The 25,222-nt window shown below is 35.8% G+C and overlaps 1 protein-coding gene across 1 annotated transcript in view; it reads right to left on the reverse strand.

The window, feature by feature from the left end:
* Nucleotides 1-25,222, reverse strand: part of LOC150086278 (ferric reductase 1) — a 94,364-nt gene that overhangs the window by 4,563 nt on the left and 64,579 nt on the right. Inside the window, exons 8-14 of the mRNA XM_090373805.1 lie at nt 21,648-21,825; nt 18,499-18,603; nt 14,806-14,921; nt 14,535-14,618; nt 10,411-10,467; nt 10,197-10,296; nt 7,831-7,971 (exon numbers count right to left, since the gene is read on the reverse strand). Coding sequence (XP_090229931.1) covers nt 7,831-7,971; nt 10,197-10,296; nt 10,411-10,467; nt 14,535-14,618; nt 14,806-14,921; nt 18,499-18,603; nt 21,648-21,825 — 781 coding nt within the window. The remainder of the gene's footprint in view (nt 1-7,830; nt 7,972-10,196; nt 10,297-10,410; nt 10,468-14,534; nt 14,619-14,805; nt 14,922-18,498; nt 18,604-21,647; nt 21,826-25,222) is intronic.

Here is a 25,222-nt window from a genome sequence, read left to right on the forward strand (position 1 = left end):
ATCATACAGTTATCAGTAAAATACCAGTAAAACTTATAAGTCAAAGAAATACATAACAGAAATGGTTAGGTTTATCATTAATTACCACTTGAGGCATAAGAACATTTCCAGAGCTGATATAGTAAAATATCAATAACATTCTTAATACATAAATATGTAAATAAAGTTTAGTCATTCCTTTCTTACATAGTCAGCATGTAAAACAAAAGTATTTTTATAAAAAATACAGTAATATCTATAATATAATTTTTTTTTTTATGAAAACCCCAAACGAGAGGTATTAGAACCTATAGTACATAGTACCATTCTTGGGTTGGAGGTTAAGACGAAAGAAGATATTTATTGACATTAGACTTGGTTGTTCCAGAAAATGGCAGTTAAATGAATAAACGAAGAAGATGAAAAGCTGGTTCTGTGAGTTTGAAGTTTGACAGTAAATGTTGGCTGGTGGCAGCATGTGTTTGGACTGTTTTGAAAGAGAGCAGGAATTATAGAAGCCAATTCAGAAGAACAGTGCCCATGGAAGTATCTGCAGAAAAGGTATACAGCAAAAATAGTACATCTATGAGACTGAGTAGAGAGACTGTTAGAGAGGAGTCATTAATTAACCTAACTGCCCTCTTCTGAATGGAAACTAGAAGCATGAGAGAGGTTTTGGGGGCACCGCCCCAGATGTGGGAACAATATTTCATGATAGAGCAGATTTGCAATTTATACAGAGTGAATAGGTGCTTAGAAGAAAAGTAACACTGACAGCAAAAGAGAAAACCAAGTTTTTTAGATGCAGAGGAAGCAATATTTGTAATCTGCTTGTGCCAAGACAGATTAGAAGTCAGGGTAATCCCCAAAAGAGATATCATTTTGCCTAGAAATCTGAGTGCCACCAAAGATAAGCATAGGAGCAGAAGAATCCTTTTTGCGACATAAGACAAGACTGAGTTTTAGAAGGATTGAAATCAACTAAGTTTTCTTTGCCCCACTGGAGAATTACCTGGAGATCGACATTTAAGGAATTGGTAGTGGATATTCGAGAAGTTAAAACTGATTGAGTAGGGCAAGGTTTCTCAAAATGGAAAGTGGAATGGAATCTATCATCGGCAAAACTACGGATAGGATTTCCAGTCAATGGAAGAAGGTCATTAATATACAAGAGGAAAAGAGTGGGGGAAAGAACTGAACCTTGGGGGACACCGGCATTAGTGGAGAAGTTAGAAGACAGAGCCATCATCCCCCTCAGTGAGCAATCAGAGAGAAAACTGGATAACCAATTACAAAAAACAGTTGGCAAACCATAAGATGGAAGCTTGTTTAGAAGACCTTCATGCCAAACACGATCGAAAGCCTTTAAGATGTCAAGAGCAACTGCTTGTGTTTCACCGAACTTTTCCATTGAATTTGTCCATAAATGGGTAACATAAGCCAGAATATCACCAGTGGATCGACACTGACGGAATCCATACTGGCGATCGTTGATCAGATGGAAGGTTTCTAGGTAGTTTAAGAGTTGGCAGTTAATTGATTTCTCCATTACTTTAGAAAGAGTAGAAGTAATTGCAATGGGATGATAATTGGATGGGAGGGATTTGTCACCCTTTTTAGGAACTAGCTGGATATGAGCAAATTTCCAAACAGAAGGAAAAACACCTTTGGAATAAGAAAGTAAAAAAGGGCAGCAAATAACAGGAGTAAGTTCAGGAGCACAGGTTTTGAGAACAAGTGGAGAAATACCATCAGGACCTGGAGCTTTCTTAGCATCAAGATTCGTCAAAATCCTTCTGACAGAAGATCACAGGAGAAATTGAATGGAGCATGTTGGGAATGGTGGGAGGTGTTTTACCAAGATCATTAATACACGAGTTGGAAGAAAAATGGGAGGCTAGCAGGTCAGCTTTATCCTTGGCTGAAGTGACAACAGAACCATATGGTTTTGACAGAGGTGGGAGCAGAGATGGGCACCACCTTTGAGGAAGTACCACCTTTGAAGCGAAAGGAATCATACAGCAAATAGTTTGGGCAACTGAGATGAGCAGTAGTTGAATCAACCGATAACTGAGATTCTGTCAGAAAAAGTACATGGGGTTTGGCAGGCTGCAAGTAGAAATGGACATCACTGAGATTAGAATTGAGACCACGTATATTTTTGAAATGAACTAGGAAGTGTTTGGGAGGTTTAGATCTTTTCGCAGATAAGCTTACTCCATTAGTCTGACAATTCATGGCGTATTCAATAGTAAGAAAAAGTGGGGGGACATGCTGTATGAAGTAATGAAATTTTTGGATATGGCTTACATGTGGTAAGAATATACCCAGATCCTTGACATAACATGGCCTCAACAATGCCCCCACATACACACTACCCGGACTCCCTCCAGTCACTATCTGGCAGAGTAGAGGTAGCAAGGTTATACATTAACTGATCCGGAAGCCTCCTAAAGAGTTACCAATAGGTTTGGTCTGGTGTACTAACCAGCGGCCAGCCTGTGGACACCGTTTTAGAGCTGCACCCTCAAAATGTCAGGAAGATTGGATCTTGCCAGGATGTTCATCATAACTTCAAAAGTTATCAGTCATACTGCATAATGGAAGAGATGGGGAAGGGTTGACTGGAACTTAGCTCTGGAGACTAAACATGGGTTCCACCACTTCAAGCCTCCAATAAGCAAAGTGGTGGTATTGCACTGGTTGATGAGTCATCTACGACCTAATATTGCCTGGTAACACAGAGCGGCAGCATTTCTCCACGTGGTGTGGGTGCCACACCTCGACCCCTGCTTACTTGGTTCACACCTGGGTGGGTCACCAATAGTGTGCTTGTGCATGGAGGTTATACTCAGCATTACTAACAGTCCCACCATCATGAAGGTGCAAGCAGAGGATTTGGCTGTCACAGACTCTCCAGACTTTGCTGAAATTGGGTCCACTTGACTTGAATGTCACCCAAATATCAGTTCCATCAGCATTTCAGATAAACTGCAAAGGGTTCAAATGTATCTTCTTGCTTCAAGATTGTTTATTAGAAAAAAAAAAAAAAAAAATTGAGCTTCAAGGCTCCTGGTGTCCAAGGCATATACCCAGTAATTTTGAAGGCAACAGCAAGAGGATGCATTGAACTCTGCAATTCAATTTTAATGAGGGAAAAATTTTCACCCTTATGATTCCAGAACTAGGGTCCATAAATTCAAATTATAGGAGAGAGGTTTAGACCGGATTGTAAGATATTTTAGCCAGTGAGTTAATCTTTTCTGGCATATCTGAGATAATGTCAGTGACAACCTCAAGGACCATTTGGAACATTTCACACACAAAAAAAAAAAAAAAGTTAAAATGATTACAAAAAGTGTTAAATTTAAAATCCAAGATTTTAAGAAAGCAATCCAGCACTTGTATTATCATATTATAGTCTTGGCCCTGGAGAGAATGCACAAGACCCATGGGATAGAATTCTTTTCTTGGCATGGACTGTGCTTATTTAACAGGAGACACTGTTGTTATAGGGATGGGTTAGACTCAAATAGAACAGATGCTAGAATATTTGCAGATGATATTGAGGTGAGGCAGTGATTGATGGGTTGGAAAAGTCCTATCTTGGAGGATACACAGACTAACAGATTAACCAGAGTCGCAGGCAGAGGTGGCTGTGATTCTCTCACTGTATTATTGGAAAATGCAGCAGCCTGGAAAGCAAGGTGTCAAGGATTCCAGATCCTGATGTGGACCACCATGAAACAAGTGAATACATGGGCTGTGTAAGGATAACCAAGAGTAAGAACATGTGCATCTACACTAATGCTAGGAGCACTGTAAATAAATTTGAAGTACTGATTAAGTAATCAGATGCAGAATTGTAGGGATTACAGACACATGGTGTCACTCAGATATAAGTGATGTTTAATTTGAATATGGAGAGTACAATGTATACAGAAAGGATAGACAGGACAGAAAGGGGTCATGCTGTTAGTTAAGAAATGCATAAAATCTAAGGAAGTGCATCCAGTTGACATGGGTGGACAGTGCAGGTTGAGTCCATTTGGTGTGATATAAGCACTGGGAAAATAAAATTGAGAATTGGAGTGAGTTATAGGCCTAATGAATCTAATGAGCAATTGTGCAGAGAAATAGTGGGCCAGTAAATCAGAATGTCTCATAATGGGAGATTAGCTCTCCAGATGTTGATTGAAATTTGTGGGTTGGTCACTCACATGCTGGCAAGACTTTTGTAGATTTCTTGGATGGCTGTTTTCTGTAGCAGCATGTTAGGAACCAATACTACTGATTTGGTTATCAGCAGTGATTCTACATTCAGTAAGAATCTGCAGGTAAAAGACCCATTGGGTGGCAGCAATCACTGTGTACTAATGTGGAATTTAATTAAAGACATTACTATCAAGGTTAAAGGCTTTTGCTTTCATAAAGATGACTACAGCTACAGTTAAATTCTATGCAGTGGGACCAACTTATGATGTTACCAACAGCAAATTCTAAATGGGAAGCATTCAGAGAAGTAATGTGAACGGATGGGTGAATTTTTGTTTTTTTTGGCTGATGCTCTATAAGCTTGCTTTCTTGCATCACATGCCTCAACTAATGCTAATCATAGAAGCTACTAGGCTTTTCATACCAATGAAGAAGTCCTGTTCAAGGCTTAGACCTAAATGGATGTCAGAACTACTGAAACAAGTGGCAGAGAAGAAATGTGCATGGGATGCATATAAATTGTCAGGTGATTCAGAAGCCTATGGTAGATATAAGTTAGTCTGAAATCAAGCCACAAAGGAAGTTAGGCAAGCTAAAGCAGATTATCAGAAATCTCTCACAAAGAAAAGCAGCAAAGACTTCAATGCTTATATTAACATAGAAGGAAGGGACTGAATCACATTGGGCCACTCAATGTCAGTGGGTTAACTGTTGACAATCCTGCTCAGGTTGCTGACAAACTGAATAGGTATTTTGCATCTACATTCACACGAGGAATTCTTTAGGGGTGGGGATGCCAGAAGTTTATCCAACTCCAATGGGGAGCTAAATGACTGACAACTAAAAGGAAAATGGAAGAGGAATTGTTGAAGCTGAACATAAGGCACCTGGGGTGGATACGATCTATCCAATCACATTAAGAGAGGTAGCAAAGAAAGTATCCTTGGAGTATTCTGAGTTTGGAGAAAGTATTCTGAGGGTATCCTTGGATTCAGCATAGGCCCTATGGACTGGAGATGTGCAAATGCATCCTGAATTTAAAAAGTGAGATAAAAAGGTGACATGAGTAATTACAGACCTGTTAGCTTAACATCTGTTCAGGGAAAATAATGGATTCACTGGTTAAAGAAGTAATGCAGAACCATCTGGACAGGAATGCAATTATATTACAGTCATAGCACTGGTTTGTTAGGATTGTCTTTTGATACTGTTACAAAAACAGCTGTATAAACTGGAGCAATGTGGCATTAAGGGCAAGTTACTGCTAAAAAGATGGTTAAGTGGAAGAAGACAGTGGTTATCAATGGGCACTGCTCTTTGTGGACTAACATTATCACTTGCCCATGTTCATGTAATTCAGTGCTGGACCCATTGTTTTCAATATTTATTAATGATATTGACGAAGTATATCAGGCTTAATGTCAAAGTTTTCAGATGATACAAAGGTTGGTGAGGTGGTTAACAAGAGTAATCAGAGTGAGCTACTGCAACAAGATCTAGGAAAATTGGGTCAATAGGCTAAGAAATGGCAGATTTAGTTTAACATTGACAAATGTAAGTTACTGCATATAGGTAGCAGTAATCCCAGAGTAACTTATCAGCTGTATGGTACTACACTCAGTGTTTGAAAGTAATGCAATACTAAAGCAACTCCTTATAAAAGGAAATTAGTTCTGCTGTTAGAATTGAGACCATTACATTATTTAAGCAGATAAAATCCTGTTAATCAGAAAAACAGATGAAAGGAAAAGTAGTCCTGCAAACATCTTATAATTTGAGGCCATATAACTATATTAAAACTATGAATTTCTTTCTCTCTCTGACGTAGCCGAGTGGTCAAGGCACAAGTGCAGCACACTCTTTGAGTGGACCGGGTTCAAGCCCGTGGCTGCTAAATACGATTAACATTTGTATTGATTGATTTATTGTAAACTCCACTGACCTCGTGGTCATGCCAGAGTATAAACAAGAACATTAATTAAGCTTTGTTACTTAGTAAAAGCAGCTCTTACAAATTACAACTTTAGCTGGGCATACAGTGCTTGTGCATGAACTGGTGATCAGTTTGAGTTCACTTTATAACAGCTGGGAGCAAAGAAAGACAGAAAAAGAGTCTACTTTGGATTCAGCTGGACAAATGAATTTTTGATTAAGTTTAAATTTCTTCCATTAACAGCAAACTTACTAATGTGCAGAAATAATAAATTTAATTCCATGCAACCAAGGTTTCTTTGCCCCCATTATAACTAGTAATACAGTTAGTCATGCAGCTCGTAAACTGCATGAGCAAAGTAGGGAGAAAAATAACAGGCAACTCAAGGTCACTCACTTAGCTTCCCACTCCATATTACCACTATGGAAGACAAAGCTTAGTGAGTGACCTTGACTGCCTGTTGGTTTTTTGCTTTGCTATAAGGTGAAGGTAAACTGCAGCCATTATCAACCCACTGCAGGATGGAAGCCTCCTCAACAATTCATGCTTTTGCTTTGCTATAGTTATGAGCACACACTAAATTTGCCATCCCTGTTATTACATATGAGAAATTTAACTTATCTATAGTACAATTGTTAAAAACAAAATGTCATTTAAACTGATAAAGACTGTCTCACTATTATTCTTCAAGAAGAGTTATATATTTTTCTTATTTGCCATTGCAAAAGTGCTTTTTTTTTTTTTTCTGAAACACATCCATTAATATTCTGCCCACTTTTGCTGTAATTGTTTTTGTCATTTCATATTTAACAAATCGAACTGTTATCCACATTTCAATGACTAGTACTAGCTTTGAGTCAATATAGAAAGCTTACAGATATAAGTTCACTTGTTAGTCCTTGATATTCATTGAAATCAGCTTCTCCAAAACTTCAACCACTAAGTATATCGCTAAAATCTGGAAAACTTTAAAACCTGCCACATCTCAATCCCCGTGGGTACTGGATTTTAGAGTTCACTTTAAAATGGATTTGGAACTTAAACCGTAAAGTTTTGTACTGAGTCTGCTTGAAAAGGCTTCCAAGTAGTTTGCATCACACAATGAACAGTTTTTGCAAACTCCTTTTGAACTAATCCTCAAAGGCTAGATTGCAATGTAAAAAAAAAAAAAAAAAAAAAAAAAGTAAACTGCAGCCATTATCAACCAACTGCAGGATGGAAGCTTCCTCAACAATTCATGTTTGAGGGAAATGGACCATAATCTCCACGCTGGTCCAGTGCGGGTTGGCAGATCTACCGTATTTAGCAGTCAGGGGCTTGAACCCTGGTCTACTCAAGGAGCGTGTGCTGCTGCACTCCCGCTCGGCTACGGAGGCCTTGTACAACCCCCTAAATTGTATGTTTTAGCCAATTTGCTTATTTACAAGATTAGCTAAAATTATAAGTTCTGAGAAGTTATACACTAATATTTAGAATAATAAATTTGTTAATTTCCATGTGCTACTGTATTAAGTTATAAAAGTTTACAAATAATTCTGCAACTATAGCAAGGAACTCTTCAAAAAGTACAAGCCACACTGTTTTAAAGGATAGCAAGTATGAATAGATTTTTTATTAAAAGAATATAAAGAATCACTCTTATTTACAGAAGAAATCTTTGCAGGATGTGAAACTATTCAACTAGAAATTACTCAAGTACTTACTTTTCTTCTCCATGTACCATGTGTGGAATTGCAAAACAAGATGGGCAACACCATAAATTACGACAATGGCCGTCAATACCCAGTAGAATCCAGAAGGCAATCCAGATGATGTTAATTGGACAGAATAAAAGATGGCAATAACTGAAAATAAACAAAAAAACTATTATTTGGACTTAAAAATACAAATAAAGGCAGCAAAGACATTACTTATATTAATGGTAGAAGGAAGGGGTTAAATCACATTGGTCCACTTGATGTCAATGGTTTAACTGTTGATAACCCCACTCTGGTTGCTGATAATGTTCAATACATCACTGATAGGACATCATGTACTTTCCTGGCCACCTGGTTACACTGCTTGGAAAACTTCATATCGTAACTCCCAGATCCCTTTCTTCCTCCACTGTATTTAATTCAACCCCACCAAGTTGGTAAGTTATTTTGGGGCTGCTATTTTTCAAGTATAAGACTTGCATTTTGCTGCATTAAAACGTAGCTGCCATTTTTCTGACCATTCTTGAAGCCTGTTCAAGTCATCCTGAAGGAGTGCTGCTTGGCAGTGGTCATTAATGACTACCAATCTTTTCACTGTCAAAATTTGCAGACATTACACCCTTTATCAATTTGTCAATGTCATTTAGGAAAATCAGAAACAATAGTGGTCCAAGGACCAATCTTTGGGGACTCTACTTCTGATGTTACACCAACCTGAAGAATACCCATGAATCACAAATAGTTTTTTTTCTCGGGGCAATGTGATTTACAACATCAGAAATGCATAAATAAGCATTACAATGGAGTGGAATCATGAAACAGGAGGAGTATCTTGCATTTCCAGAAAATGGTCTTATACATACATCCAGGCCTAGTTCAGTACTGCTCCATTTTGGAACATGTCTCATGGTGGATATACTACTTTCAGTTGCAGTTATGGATGGTAATGTGATATATCAGTTCCATTATCTTTGGTTCCATCTGATGCTTTGGTGCTAAGATCAGGTTTAAATTCACTTTTCTTAATAAAAATACCACTATCTGATTCATTTTCAATCACCAAATATTCAAACATTTTCTCTACTCACTTTTTTTTCCTCTTTTCTCTCAGATATGTTAGGAGTACACATTTACTGCAATCTTCCAGCAATAATAAGAATCATTTTTAAATGATTTAAAACTCAGAAATTTCAGAATATAATACCTAAAGCACTGCACATGGAACTGTTCCAGGATATACAAAGTCAAGAGCAAATCATGGGGCTTTTCTTTCATGCTTACCACCAAAGGCATTAAAAGTGGGAAATGACTAAGTAATGACAGGTGTTGACAATAAGCTAGCCTTTGCATTTTGCTTTTCGATAGCAATATTGGTATAGCTAGCAATTAAGAGTTTGTTTATCTTAAATAAAAAACTTGGTGACATCTTAATAGTACAATGCCCCAAGGAAATTGATTTTTGGCACTAACACTGGGTCACAATCACACTGAGTCTTTATTCACAGATTCAGTCATGATTTACTCAGGTTGCCTAACGAAGAAATATAATCATGCTCTTGATAAGGAGTTATTGTCATGCAGTATAGGTTTTTGATAAACTTGCATGCAAATCAAAACTGTGCAGAGGGAAAGATTTCTGTATCCTTTCCCCATGCATATCACCTACACTTTCTAACAGAATTTAGAGATCAAATTTAAGATTCCTCCTAGGAAACAATAAGAAATTGTTTTGTTTTTGCACCAAAGCAACTGAAGCTATGAGGCATCAACACTATCCATTTGCAAAGTAAAATCAGGAAGGGGAACTATGTAATCCTTGCCCAAGACCAACTACCTCTGCTATAGCATAAGAAAAGCCCATAAAAATTCCTCCCATGTTGATGGGATTCAAACTGAGTCCTATAGTCTCCATAAGGTGAAAAGGATGGCAAACAAACAGTGCTACCCACTGATTGTGACATTCAGATGATTAATTACCAGAGTAACTGTTCAGAAACAGCTTCAAAAACAGTTGGACCCTCAAGAAGAGATTTCAAAACAATTACTATTGGATTTCAACAACTAGAAGCCCTGGAACTATAATTCTTCAACATCAGCCCAATTACTGTTGTACTCAAAGTTATGATCTGAACATTTATAAAGTTCTTTGATAGCTATTAAACCAGAATGGCATTATGATTTTAGCACTAGCAGCAAAAGTACATTTCCAATATTTAATACTTTAGATATTTGTAAAATAATAAGAGAAGTTTACCACAATATATGCTGTAATTGAGCATTCAATTAATTCATGTAATTGAGCTCTGGTTCATACTATTTAATAGTTTAGATGAACGGAAAAAAAAATAAATAAAATAAGCAAAATATCTAACCTGCAATAACATGAGCAATATTTCCTATTAACCAGTGGAACCAGTTGAAAACTGGTCTCTTAGGAGAATCTGGAGCTGGACGGAAGAATGCTATGAGAACCTAAAAATTATAATAAAACCTGTTAATATATAAATATTAAAAAACAATATAATAAATATTAAACAAGTAACATTATATTATATATGAAAGTATATTAAAAATAAGGCATATTACCTGTATCAAAGCCAATATGATAGAAACAAGGCCTAGCACTGTATGCTGAGATCCCTCCTGAAAAACAAAACTGAAGTTGTCATATACATTGACAGCAGCTTAATAGCGATATACTAAATAATCAAACTTATCTAGCCCTTGTGTTAATAACCCTATATCATATTTTGCTATTGGGCATGCCATGCACAGCAGAACTTGTTTATAAGCATGCAGAAATTGGAGTCACTTGGAACAGTATTCCATCAACTGAAAGTTGAAACCTTCAATATGGACCATCCATAAATGAGTTTAAAAATTTGGCACTCTCACTCTCTCAAAAATGGAAGGACTGGAAAACTAGGAATTCCCAGAGATATCAAGAGACTATTCCCAATTCCCAGAATAAAAAAAAAAAATAAATAAACAAACATCCAAGAATTTCAATCACTATATATGATTGAAATTTAACGACCCCCCAGTTTTCTTCGTCATATTGGAAGAAAATTATCAGTCGTTTATAAAATCAGCAACAAAAGTAAAAGACTGAACATTTAATGTAATTCTACCAATACAATAATAGTAGAATCTTATAAGATGTATTACAGTACAGTCGGTCCTCATATAACACGTGTTTACATTACACGAATTCGATCATACACGATTTATAAATAGGGGAACGATATCTTATATAACACGAACCGAATTTGCTTATGCACGATTCACCTTTGTGTTTACAAGAAATGGCAGTCGAACGCGGAATCACCCCAACCGAACACAACACGATAGGAATGAAGAAGATTCTGAAAATGTATTTATGTGTTTTATATCAGTGAAGGGGAAACATATTTCACCATAATAACGTAAAAACCAACAATTCCAGCTATCGATATAATCGCAAATGCAATTAGATGGAGTTTACTACCAGTTTATAACAGATTCCACTAGCAGAAACGAAACTGGAAATTGTTTTTATTGTTTTATGGTAGTAACCCCCAGAAATGTGCTTTAGTAAAATGTGGGGTGTTAATAGTGTATCTCGACCTTTACCGTGTTGTTTATTCAGTTGCTATACGCGAGCAGCTTTGTTTATGTGTATCAAGCGTGCCTCCTCGTTTTGTAATTGTGCTTTATTCCCTGAAAATTAGTAAAATACTTAAAATTAGTAAAAGGTGTGAAAAGGAAGCATCCTGGCGAAGACACTGCAGATTCAGAGAGAGAGAAAAAAAAAAAGCAATATCGATAAACAGAGGCAGACTGGGTCAAAAATTCTTACCCGGGAAAATTTATAGTGACCTCATACTACGGTTTATGGCCAAAATCACACCGGCCTCCGGCCCACCGGGATTTCCCGGGTAAGGCCAGTCCACCTCTGTCGATAGAGAAAAAAAAATATGAAATTGTGAAACGCTTTGAGTGAAATGAAAGACCATGTGATATTGCACGTGCTACAGACCTAAATGAGGCAATGCCGAGAATTACAAAGAATGCGGAGAAAATAAAAACAACTTTCGTAGCAGGAACAACTTAAAGTGTAATTAAAATCCATTAGATTAAGACAAGAATTGGAAGGGATGGAACGGCTGTCATCTGTTTGGATAGAAAAAACAAAAAACAAGTTTGCTTATGATAGAAGCAAAAGCATTAGCAATATTTTATTACGTAATAGTCATTACGTATTATAAAATACGTAAGTATTTTATTACGACTATTTTATTTAATATAATAATTTTTTTACGAATAACATACGTATTTTATTTGTAAAAAATATTTTTAGTATTAAAAAATACTAAAAATTACCCGATTATTTATTGTGTTTGGTAATGTTTTGGTTCCAAATGTGTGTTCAATCTTGGGTGGTCAGCACCTAACCCCACTTTTCCCATAGGGCCTGTTGTTTATATTGCACGATTTTGCATTGCACGAGGTTTTCTAGGAACACAACTATCGTGCTATACGAGGACAGACTGTATTAAACAAGAAAATTATGATTGTAAATTTTGTATTGAGTGTGGAGTGCAGTAAAGTTACAATTAAATGGCAAGTATCACTACATACCTATCAAGTAGAATTCATACTTTAAAATAATCTGGCAAAACATGCTGTTTCAATGGTAGAGCTTAAAAGACATTTATGAAGGTGCACTATAGCAGTTATTTCACTTTCAGTTAGGCTGCACATGAGGAAGTCAATGTACAAATTTCTAATCCTTGATGAGCATCTTTTACTGAAAGTTCTTGTTCAACATTACTACAAATTTCAGAAAATATCATTACACCTACAAAGAGTTCCTCTTCATCCATGCATATCCTGAAACATTGAACATCTGCATCCACTTCTGTGTAATCTTTGAAGCTTAAGTTTTCCTGTAAGTTTAGGTGATGATGCACATGCTCAAATATTTCTTCCCTATTATCGGACTGCTCTTTGTGCTGAAATCCTACCTGGTACAGCAGATTTCTCTACACTGTCTTTTACCAATCTTTCAGAATAGCAAACAGTACTCTTAGTAATGTGAACTGTTTGGCAATGTCAGTCTTAAAATGTACACCATTATCTACAGCTTGCAAAATCCTAATTTTATCTGCAATTGGCAAAGCTATCCACTTTCTTGGAGTCATACCAATAAACCTACACTAACTAATGAAATTATACTTGATTTATGCAAATTCAACTTTACGTAAGTTTTTGCTGGCCGGTGCAAACTGAAAAAAATATGGAGACTTATTTTGCATCTGTAGGAATAAATGGAAGTATTGTAAAAATATCATAATATGAACCTAATAACATTTTTTTTTTTTTTAATTCGTTCCAAATCCTTGGAAGTTGAAAATTGCTATATTACTAAGCTAATTATCTCTCTAAAAGATCATTTATAATGTAAATTTCATTACACTCTCATCGTTATCACATGTTCCCATTATATGGATAAATTTTGACTAAGAGAATAAGCAACAATGGTACTAGTACATCTACCAACGAAAGAAAAGCAAATCAATTTGGATCAGAAAATTAAACTAATAAGAATGTATGAAAATGGTCAAACATTAACAAGTATCGCGCTGAATTCAGATTTGTCAATAATAACATAGTAGCAACATGTTACTAGTCATTCCCATATTACGTAAAACTCGACGAAATAAGAAGTCCTGGAACATATCTCTTACATATTTCGGGGACTTCTGTATTTTTGGATTAACCGGGAAATAGATTATCCGGGATTTGTTTTTTACCATCTATCCCGGAAAATATAGAGTCTACTGTATTTCAATAAAAAAAGTAAAAATTGAGATTAAGAGGTAGAAATTTATGTTCGTTACAGAAAAATCCTTTTATTTTTAACATAGTTATGCTGAATGTAAAATAGTATTAAGTTAATGAGAAATTGGCCAGAAAAAATGAGAAAACCACATAGGCTGTTATAACATGTTGGTATGTTAAAAAATAGGTTTGCTATAAAGCTTCAACCATATAAAGAAACATTACTTTAAGGAGGAAAGTAATTCCGTTCTTAAGAGTTAGAATTTCAGCTGGTCTTCAATTCAGAAGAAAGAAAATAATTGAAGTTAATATACAAATTATCTGTATTTAAGACTTCCTTTATTTCATCAACTCATCCTGTATTGCTCTGGCAATACAGGGTGAGCCGATGAAATAAATGTTATAACCACAGCAATAGATGTGGTATAATTTAATACAGAAATTGCCAGGAAAAGATAAAATAAAAAGGTGCAATATTCATATGTGCTATAAGTATAATCTTTTTAAATTGAATTTTACCAGCATCCTGTACACATTACAAGAAGAAATATACACATTCTCAGATTAAAAACTTACTGTAATTTATGATTAATTCTTTGTTAATGCTATTATTGAAATGATATCTGTTAAATAACCAATTTCACAGAATATTCTCAAATACTTCATTCGATTTACAATAAATGTTTTAAATATTCTTTTGATTTCAGTAAGCTTTTTTAAAAGCTTACTTTTTTTTTAAATGGGGGGGGGGGAGTAATTACAGGTAAAACAGTTTACAATAAAGAAGTACTCTAGGACCTGAATGACAACTTGAAAGTTTGTAATGCTTAAAAGCTCGGGTTTTAATAACATTTAATTGAAAATAATAGCTACGAAAGCATACTTACAAAAACACCATCTTTATAAATCAAAATGAGAACGAAGGCCAGAATAATAAAACTAATACTGGACAACATCAAAGCACGATGAAACTGTAAAGCAAAAAATTAAATTACATCATTATAGTTATACCCATTACAGAAGGTGTCTAAATTTAAGTGAATAATACCACATACATGATTCACTAAATCCAATTTTTATATAAAGTAATTTAAGAAACTTAATTTCAAGAAATTTTTAAATAAAAAAAAAAAATTAATGCTTCCTACTGATACTTACAGCAAACCAAATTTTTACACCACATAACATGTGTTCTTCCCAGTCTTGCTTATAATAACGGGCAAAAAGAATAGCAGTACTCACAAACCCAATCCATGCAATTATCATCAAGGAACCTATATAATAAAAAAAAAGTAAGAATGTCATTTTGATCATTAATTTACAAAGAGAAACTGAAGTTTCTGCTAACAGTTCAAATACCAGATACACTTTAAAATAAAGTGTAAAATCTCTGTAAATCTGTACACAACTGGCAATGTTTGAATATTACAATAGCATTTTTAAAGCAGTCCATGTTTTTCCAGTCCATATGGTCTATATTATATGTATAAATGACTGTTAATGGGCTATTTGAGTCAGTCAGCCTGTGAAAAAAACTCAAATATATGAAAGGTTAATGCAATTCCACTTTAAACATCAAGCTCTCAGCTGCCCACATCAATGCCAGAGCTTGCACTTGATCATCAGGCAACACAGTGTCAAACTTCAGGGAAGAATGCACTGGTCCCACAGGAGCTAGTTATTCTCTGTGACTATTGTCAGGGAGACGGTATTATATTGTGTAAAAAGGATAGGTGGAATAGGACCAGGGTATGTGTGCCAGGGGCAAAAGTTGATGTTGTGGAGCAGATATCTTTTAAAGGCATGAAGGGTGATATTGTTGTACACATTGGCACTAATGACATTAAGAGTAGGAGATCTGCTGACTTAACAAGTACAGGTCAATGTTGGAAAAAAGTCACAAGTTAGGGTTAAATTTGAAAGTATCTGCAATTCTGCCTAGACATGATAGGAGGAGTATATGATGAGAGCCTTTTCAATCAATTTGGCCCTGGAGAGTTTGTACAAGGCATATGGGGTAGAATTTTTCACAACATGAACTGTGCTTGTTACCAGGAGACACTATTTCTGCAGCGATGGGATACACTTAAATAGAAAGGGTGCAAGAATATTTGCTGATGCTATTGAGGCAGTGTTAGGTGGATTGGAAAACTGCTAGCTCTGGGGGAAATTTAACAGTTTTTGATTGATTTGGTAGTTGTTGGCGCATCGGCTTCTGTGGCCACATTGCACCTCCCAAGGTTTTTGCAGTACTTTGATCCAAGCCCGAGGCAAGAATCGAACCCGCGACCTTTGGGTTGCCGGGCAGGTACTTGACCCACTCGGCTAGCCCGGTCGGCGAAATTTAACAGTAGCCATGGGCAGAGGTGAAAGTGATTCTTGCACCACTTCTATTGGAATGAGCAGCAGCCTGGGAAGTAAGGTACTGGGGATTCTGGAAGTCAACGTGGAACAAGCAAATACATGGGTTGTATTAGGGTAACTAAGAGTAAGAATATGTGCATGTATAATTTCATGTACACCAATGCTACAAGTATAGTAAATAAATTTGATGAATTTGAGATGCTGGTGAAGACATCAAAGGCTGATGTTGGGATATCAGAGACAAGAAATGGTGTCACACAGAAATAAGAAATGCAAAATTGGAATTTGGTGAGTACAATGTGTATAGAAAGGGGAGATGCTGTTAGTTAAGAAACACTTAAGTCTAGGGAAGTTCATCCAGTTGACATGGGTGGACAGTGCAGTGTTGAGTCAGTTTGGTGGGACATAAGCACTGGAAAAACCAAGTTGAGAGTAGGAGTGTTATAGGCCTAATGACTCTGAGTACAATGAACAACTCTACAAGGAAATAGAGTGGTCCAGTAAATCAAATTGTTTATAATGGGCGATTTTAATTTCCCATATATAGACGAACTTGCGGATTGGTCACTCACTCACACTAGCAAGGCTTTTGTATATTTATTGGATGATTGTTTTCTACAGCAGTATGTTCGAGAGGCAACAGGAGGCAGTAATACTCTTCATCTGATTATCAGCAGTGATTCTTCATGCATTAAGAATCAGCAGATAAAGGAACCACTAGATGGCAGTGATCAGAGTGTACTGATGTGGGATTTACTTAAAGATGAAACTACCATCAGGGGTAAGGGGATGGCTTTTTGCTTTCGTAAAGGTGACTACAGAGGTCTCAGAGAGTTCAAATTCTCTACAGTAGGACCAACAGAAAATTCTAAATGGGAAGCATTCAAGGAATTATTCTTGGAAGCTACTAGGCTTTTCATACCAACTAAGAAATACTGTTCAAGGTTTAGGCCTAAATGGATGTCAGAAGACCTAACAACTCATGGCAGAGAAGAAAAATAACAATTTTTCTTCTTTAATACACAGGGTGATTAATGCAAGGGTTACTGTCATTCCTTAAATTCTTTTCAATTTTCAGGAAAACAAACATGGTTAAAATAACCAATAAATATTAAGGAGAAATATTTTAAAAATTAAGATAAAAACAGATAAGATGTAAGAATAAAGAGAAGAGAAACATGTTAAACACAATGATACCAGAGAACAGGATCTGATATGATTTGTGTTTATGGTTCTACTAACCTCACCCTAGTATTAGCTGACACCATCTTTCCCAAGAGATAGGAACTCCATTTTTATATTTAGCAACTAGGTATAATTATTTGTATAATGACAATGGAACCAGTACACATACATCCTCTTTACTTTAGTCTGTTAGAGATTGAAAACATTTAGATTTGCATTTTGCCACTGTAAAAGATGACCACTAAGATCTTTCTCCTTTCAAGTTGATATTAGTACTGAGAAAGGCAACCAGATTGGCGAGGGGAACAAGTGGTTGCCCTTACCCAGAAAGAAGTTCTGCAAATTGCAGCATCTGGAGACTAGGCACCTGTGCGACATGATCTGATTGAGGTGTATAAGGCCTTGAATGGTTTGAGCAAGCTCAATGCTCATAGGATTCTTCCTCTTGCTCAGATTACAAACCTGAGGAGGCATAAACTGAAAATAAGACAGTTGTTGAATAGAAGTTCAGAAATTTGCTTTTAGCCGACAGATGGTTGATTGCTAGAACAAACTTCTATCTGTCATTGTGGAAGTGTACAGCTTAAATAAATTCAAGGAAGAACTGGACAAAAGTTTGGAGTGACCGGATGGGCAAAAATGGGAAAGTTGGGGTTTTTTTTTTTTTTTTTGGTTGATGCTGTATAAGCTGGCTTTCTTGCATCATATGCCTCTACTAATGCTAATTAGGTTAAGTAAGCAGTTTCATTGTAATCATTTTTAGAATTTGTTTTGATCACCTACCCTAAACATTTGCTAGTATTCACCACTACAAAAACAGCATTCAGCTTAGTCTAAATTTGTGATTTTAATGGATACCAGAGAAACAGTTACTTCTTTGTTGAAGAAACAAGGTTTGAGTATCATTTGTTTTGAATCTTTCAATTATATAGTTCAATATCACCACCAGGTACAAATAGTTATGATCTCAAATTAGGCAAAACTTGTGCATACATATGTAATTTTATTACCATATTGCCTACAGTCATCAATATTTTGAAACAACATTATTAACTCCTCATACAAGTAAGCTGTGCAGTGAACTTATTTTATAGTTAGTTAAATCTGATTACACGTGGTTTTTAGATGGCCCATAACATGCAAAGGTTTCCCTCACTTAATCTAACATCAAACTATCAATAGATAAGTTTAGTTTCTAATTTAAAAAAAATTAGAGTAAGATGAATTAATTTAAAAAATTAAATTGCAATACTAAAGCATTAGCATACATTTTTGCTATTACATGCTGGAAAGATAGCTTACCATGAGCCATGATAAGAGGGGGTGTACCAAGTGCACCAATAATATTTATCGATGTTAAATCAACTGGAGCAGAGGAAATATCATAGTGATCGTGTATTGATTTACCTAGAAAGATAAATTAAAATAACATTAAATTTATTGAATTGTTTTTAATTTTTCTTAAAACTATACAAATTTGTTTAAATGAAAGAAGCTGTACTCCAAGAATCACACTATTACCAAAGGTATCTAGACACCTAAGATTTGGAGAATATAAACCAAAACTGCTATCCACTTCAAGAATAGGTGCAAGAAATAAAAATCATTCATACTGGTAAGCAGATCAACAAAATGCAGTGGACAAATCAAGGTGTTGAGCTAAGCAATTACCAGTGGAAGGAGTCACAATAGGATGCCCTATAAGCAATCTGTCATGCTATTGTATCAAAAACTAAACACCCTAGATAAATGATAGCTGATGTTATCATCAAATGGAAATATCACGTTGCTGCAGCCAAAAAATGTTTGTAAAAGTTGACAGAAAGACCAGAGGAGACTTAGAGCCTGTCAGTCTTTATCTTCTACTGTCAACTAGCAGTAGAGGGAAGCCACAGTACCTAATTAGAAAGATTGTGCATAAGGATCTGCATGATATTGGATTTTATGAATCAGCAAACAATCCAAACATCACAATACTAACTTCTTTGGTGCACAGCCCATTGTAACTGGGCCAGTCACATTAAAGCTGCTCTTATTGTAGCCACAAAACTTGCTGGTCTAACAATCTCTTGAAGTATATAAACCCCCTAAAGTTATGCTACATTTGTGGTGATAGTTTTGTTTCCATTATCCACACTGCAAGATATAGTGGAAAAATGGTTAATGGTGTAAAACACAAGTCACCATTTTTAATGCTTCACTTCATAAAAATAATCAATTAATGGAAAAAATTATATAGTACCATACAGTTATGATTCTACCCCAAGAGTAATCAGTGGTATTATAAACAGTGATTTAATCAAAGAAATTTCAGTATACAATACAAAACAGACTTCTGTAGTTACAGTACTAGCAAAATCACCTGAATAATGGGAGAAAGTTAAACAGATGACATCATGGGTGCTGACAGGATATTTTGCAAGGTGGTGCATATAAGAATAAATTATGTTCACCAAATTTTTGAATACATGCAATATCTTAAGTCAAGTTTGACCGATTTACATGTACAGCCAAGCCAATCGTTCATGTAGAATTTATTTTAATCTTTCAATAATAAAAATTGCATATTACTTTGAAATCCAAAAGGTGGCATGCACTTGCACCATGCTGCCAGCACTATGGATGACGTTAAGCTGTGTGGGGATTATTGAACAGTTGCAGAGAGAGTGACATAAGCCAAATATCAAACTGGAAAATTCCTGGTAGGGGAAAAAAAAAAAAAAAAAAAAAACTGAAATAAGCAACTACATGGGATTGTGCGTTGTGATTAAATCAACAAACACCAACATAAGGGATACGTATTGGAATATCAGTGTCATCGATATACTGAATTCACACTTTTAGTTATGGTAAATACAATAAGTACAAACAGACATGACAAAACAAGATAAGGCATACTTTTAACTGTGAAGCACAGATTCAAGAAGGATATAGCCAGTAGATGAGAAGTGTGTCATTCTGGTGTGACATACATTATGGTAAAGCAAAATGAGATTGTGGGTATACTACATGTTGGGGTGAACAATGTATTAATGTAGATCGTATCTGAACATAACTGTTTGGCACAGGTAAAGAGTTTTAATTTTTAAAAAGGAAAATTATGGCTATAAGCAACATTTGAATTCTGTTCAACACAGACTGTGAATCTAACAGTCACAAATGTCAAGTGGAAAATGTTCAAAGTTGTGATTCTAGAAATTACTCCTTTCATGCCTTTAAGTGTTATTGATCCAGTCCTATACCACAATGGATGCACACAGAATTTAACATATGTGAATACTGTGAATGATATTGGGATCACTATGCAAGACAAAAAAATAAAATAAAATAAAAAGTAGGGTCAGTCAGGAATAAATGTCTGGTTTCCAATTTTCACTGTATGATCAAATCACTTTGATCTGTAGTAAGTGCTGGTTATTGTGATCACATTTGCAAATTGAATTTTAATTCAATTAACAGTGATTCTAATAAGTGAAAATAAGAGGAATATTATCCACAGGCTATAAAAGTAAAGATATAAAGCACAAATTTACACTTTGCCTTACCAATTAACAAAATTAAATTATACATGAAAATCAGAAGAATACTGATAGGTCACAATTTGCAGATGAGCAAATATTGGGGTTTAACCCACTCAGATCTACATGAGAATCTATTGTAAAAAATTGAAGCATTCTGGAATTACTGGAAGATCTCTAAATGGATTAGGAGCTAGCTAAGTGAAAGGAGACAGAGGGTAAATAATGGGTATTCTTTAGAGTTGACTAATTTAACAAGCAGTGAAAATATGGTATTCAGTATTCTATATTAAAATAATAGAATTTCCATTATAAAAATCACCTTTTAGAGAGATAAATAGCTTAGTTGTATAGTCAAAGTCAACTTCCAAGGCCTTGGAATGAACAATGCATTATTGGGTTCAACATTACGATATTTTCACCATACAATGGTGTCTCTGGAACAGATTAATATTGTAAAGCAGGGGTCCACTGTATATGAATAGTATTTTTGGGCCTTGCACACAGGGGTTATACTCAAGGTTAATAACAGTCCCATCAGTGGGAAGGTGCTAGTAGAGGATCTGGCAATCTAAAATGATTTGCCTTTGCAGAAATTTACTGCTTGCAGCATAAGAGTTGAATGTTAGCATTCACAACTCTTATGCTTGGCATTTTAGATTTTCAAGTGACAGCCTTAGGCAAAGAGTATACACAAACTTCAGAGAACATGTTTGTCACCTGAATCTTAAAAAAAAAAAAAAAAAAAAAAAAAATTACCTTTACAAAAAAAAGGAGGAAATATAAAAAAAAATAAAAATTCCTGATTTCCATTTTAAGAGCAATTAAACAGCCATACCACCATATGTAAATAAACTATTCACAGAGGTAACTTAATTTAATTCCCTTCCCCAAAAAAATACCATGTTAAGATGGCAAGGGATGTCTACTCACCAACGTATGATCCTGGTTTTCCTACAGCTAGAAATAAGTAATATGTATCATTTAGCAAATTAAAATTCATTGTTGGCCTTTGAGGTGCAGAGATATTAGTGACATACTGCCTTTTCCAGCTGCATGATAAGACTCCATCTTCAAAGTTAGCAGCTATGGGAGTAATACCTTGTGGATTCTATAGAAGAGAAATCAAAGTACTTTAAAAATATATTCATTAATGAAGTACAATAATAAATTCCTTAAATAGTATTCCTCCTCTCTACATACTTAAATATAGAAAGTATTAAACAGTGCACTTTAAAGCACAGAGTAAAAAGTAGTGAAAACTGAGTATTTTTACAGCACATTCTATAAAGGGTCAATAATTACATTGCTTATAGTATTAAGTGATGAAATAATTATTACTTAATACAGCACTTCAACAAAAAAAAAAAAAAACATCAGGATGGTTTCTGCTCAGTATTTCTCAGCTGAAAGAATTCTCAAAAGTTCAAAAGAAAAAAAGTCTTAAAATAGTTTCTATTGACATTAACAAGGATACGTACATTTTTACCCTAAATAGTTATGGCTACCAAATTAATAGTAATATAATACTAATAGAGGCATGTGATGCAAGAAAGCAAGCATATGAGCTTATGTAGCATCAGCTCAAAAAAAAAAAAAATTCACACAACCATTCCCTCTAAAAGAGTTTGTCCAGTTCAGTTCCTCCTTGAATTTATTTAAGCTACCAGCTTCCACAACAACAGGTGAAAGTTTGTTCCAGCAATTAACCAACTGCTGGGTAAAGGCAAATTTCTGCACGTCTATTCTACAACTGTCTTTCCTCAATTTGAATTTATGCCCCCTTAGGTTCGTGAACTGAGCAACTGGAAGAATCCCATCAGCATTCGGCATGCTCAACCCATTCAAGGCCTTATACACCTCAATCAGATCACCCCGCAGGTGCATACTCTCCAGCTGCTGCAATTTGCAGAACTTAAGCCTTTCTTGGTAAGCACATCTCTTTGTTCCCCTCACCAATCTTGTTGCCCTTCTCTATACATGCTCAACCAAATCTACATCCTTCCTAAAATAAGACCTCCAGACCTGTATGCAGTACTCAAAGCATGGCCTGACCATTAACCTTATACAAAGGGATAATCACCTCCTTTTCCCTGCTAGCAAAATTCCTGTATATCATTGACAAAACCCTGTGACCTGCACTTGCAGCCTGTCTGAATTGCTCAGAAAACTTCATATCTGACTGCACAATTACTCCTAGATCTTTTTCAACCACCCTAAGTGTAGTTCCACACAGTTGGTACATTTCTCTGGGGTTACTTCTACCCATATGCAGTACTTTGCATTTGTCAATGTTAAACTTCAGTTTCCACTTCTCAGCCCATCTGCCCAAATTTTCTAGATCCTGTTGCAGTAGCACACTGCCATTACTGTGATTAACAACCCTGCCAACCTTTGTATCATCTACAAACTTGGACATTAAGCTGGATATATCCTTATCAATATCATTGATGAATACACAAAACAACAATGAGCCCAACACCAAACTCTGTGGGACTCCACTAATAATATTCATCCACTAAGAGCAGTGTCCATTGATTACCACCCTCTGTCTTCTCCCACTCAACCACCCTTTTATCCATTGTAGCAACTTGCCCTTAATACCATTCTGTTCCAATTTGTACAGTAGCCTTCCATGTGCAACAGTGTCAAAAGCTTTCCTGAAATCCAAGTATATGATATCAATTATTTTTAGCATCTAGTTCCTTTGTAACATCATAGTATCCAATCAAGATTATCAGACAAGACTTTCCCTTAACAAACCCATGCTGTCTGAATTATTGCTGCAGTCTTGTCTAGATGATCATGCAATGCATCTTTAACCAGTGACTCCATTATTTTACCTGGAACAGAAGTCAAACTGGTCTGTAATTACTCATGTCACCCTTCGATCCCCTTTGTGAATTAGGGATGCATTTTCACATCTCCAGTCCATGGGAACTTCCCCTTTGTCCAAGGATGCTCTCATAATTATGGCTAAAGGTTTGCTTACTTCCTTTGCCACCTCCTTTAATATAACTGGATAGACCCCATCCATCCCAGGCGCCTTTATGTTTAACTTCAGTATGTTGAAGTGTCAGTATTTCTTATGTTTAAGCATCGGTATTTCTGAATTCTCGTTTGTAATGGACTAAAGGAGGGATCTACATGAATATAAACAAAGAAATATAACAATTGCTAAAGATTACAATGAATAATTGGCTAATTATGATACGAGACTTAAAATTGGCAGAACTAATACACTGAGATGGTTTTGATTAATGTAATGTAATGCAGTAATGATTATCAAATGTCATCCTGTAGAGATAGGGAGTCATAATCGCCCTGTATAGGCAATTGCAAGACAACATTTGAAATACTGTGTTCAAGTACAGAGACTTCATATGAAAAAAAGACATTGAGCTTCTTGAAAGGGTTCAAAGGTGGACAAGTTGAATGGCAAAATTCACAGAAGGATGACCATATGAGGAAAGACTTCAATTATATGGGCTACAGAGCTTGGTAATGAGACACCTCAGAGGTGACATGATTGAGGTTTATAAGGCTCTGAAAGGGATTAGTAAAATGATTGCAGGTGGAATTCTCACTGTTATAAAGAATTACAGAATTAGGTGTCACAAATTCAAATTACAGGGATTGAGGTTTAGATTAGATTACAGGAAGTTTTATTTTAGCCAGTGGGCCATTGATTGCTGGAACAAGTTGCCCACACAGGTAGTTGAGGCTGACAAAGAAAAACAGCAGAGAGTTCTTTACTTATGTAAACTCTAGAAGGAAAAGGATGAATCAGATTGGACCACTCACTGATAAACAATGAGTATTTTGCATCTACATTCACACATGAGTTATTCAATGAGGGGAGGAGAAATTGAAGTTAAATATAAAAAAGGCACCTGGGATGTATGGGATCTATCCAGTTATATTAAAGGAGGCAGCAAAGGAAGTAAGCAAACCCTTAGCCATAATTATGAGAGCTTCCTTGGACTCAGGAGAGGTCCCCATGGACTGGAGGTGTGCAAATGTATCACCAGTTCACAAAGGGGGTTCAAAAGGTGACAGGTAACTAATAGACCTGTTAGTTTAATTTGTGTTCTAGGGAAAATAATGGAATCACTGGTTAAAGCAGCATTGCAGGATCATCTAGACAGTCTGCAGTAATAGTTAAGACAGCATGGGTTTTGTTAAAGGGAGGTCTTGTCTGACCAATTTGATTGGATACTATGATGTAGTCACAAAGGAACTGAATGCCAAAAATAATTGATATCATACACTTGGATTTCAGGAAAGCTTTTGATATTGTTGCACATGGAAGATTGCTGTACAAATTGGAGAGGTATGGCATTAAGATTAAGTTGCTACAATGGATAAAGGGATGGTTGAATGGGAGAGGACAGAGTGGAAATCAGTGGACACTGCTCTTCGTGGACTAATGTTATTAGTGGAGTTCCCCAGGGTTCAGTTTTGGTCCCATTGTTGTTTTGTATATTTATCATTGATATTCATTGCAG

This window comes from Mastigoproctus giganteus, chromosome 5 (genome assembly GCF_048544385.1).
Source record: "Mastigoproctus giganteus isolate SK-2022 chromosome 5, ASM4854438v1, whole genome shotgun sequence".
Classification (NCBI taxonomy): Eukaryota; Metazoa; Arthropoda; class Arachnida; order Uropygi; family Thelyphonidae; genus Mastigoproctus; species Mastigoproctus giganteus.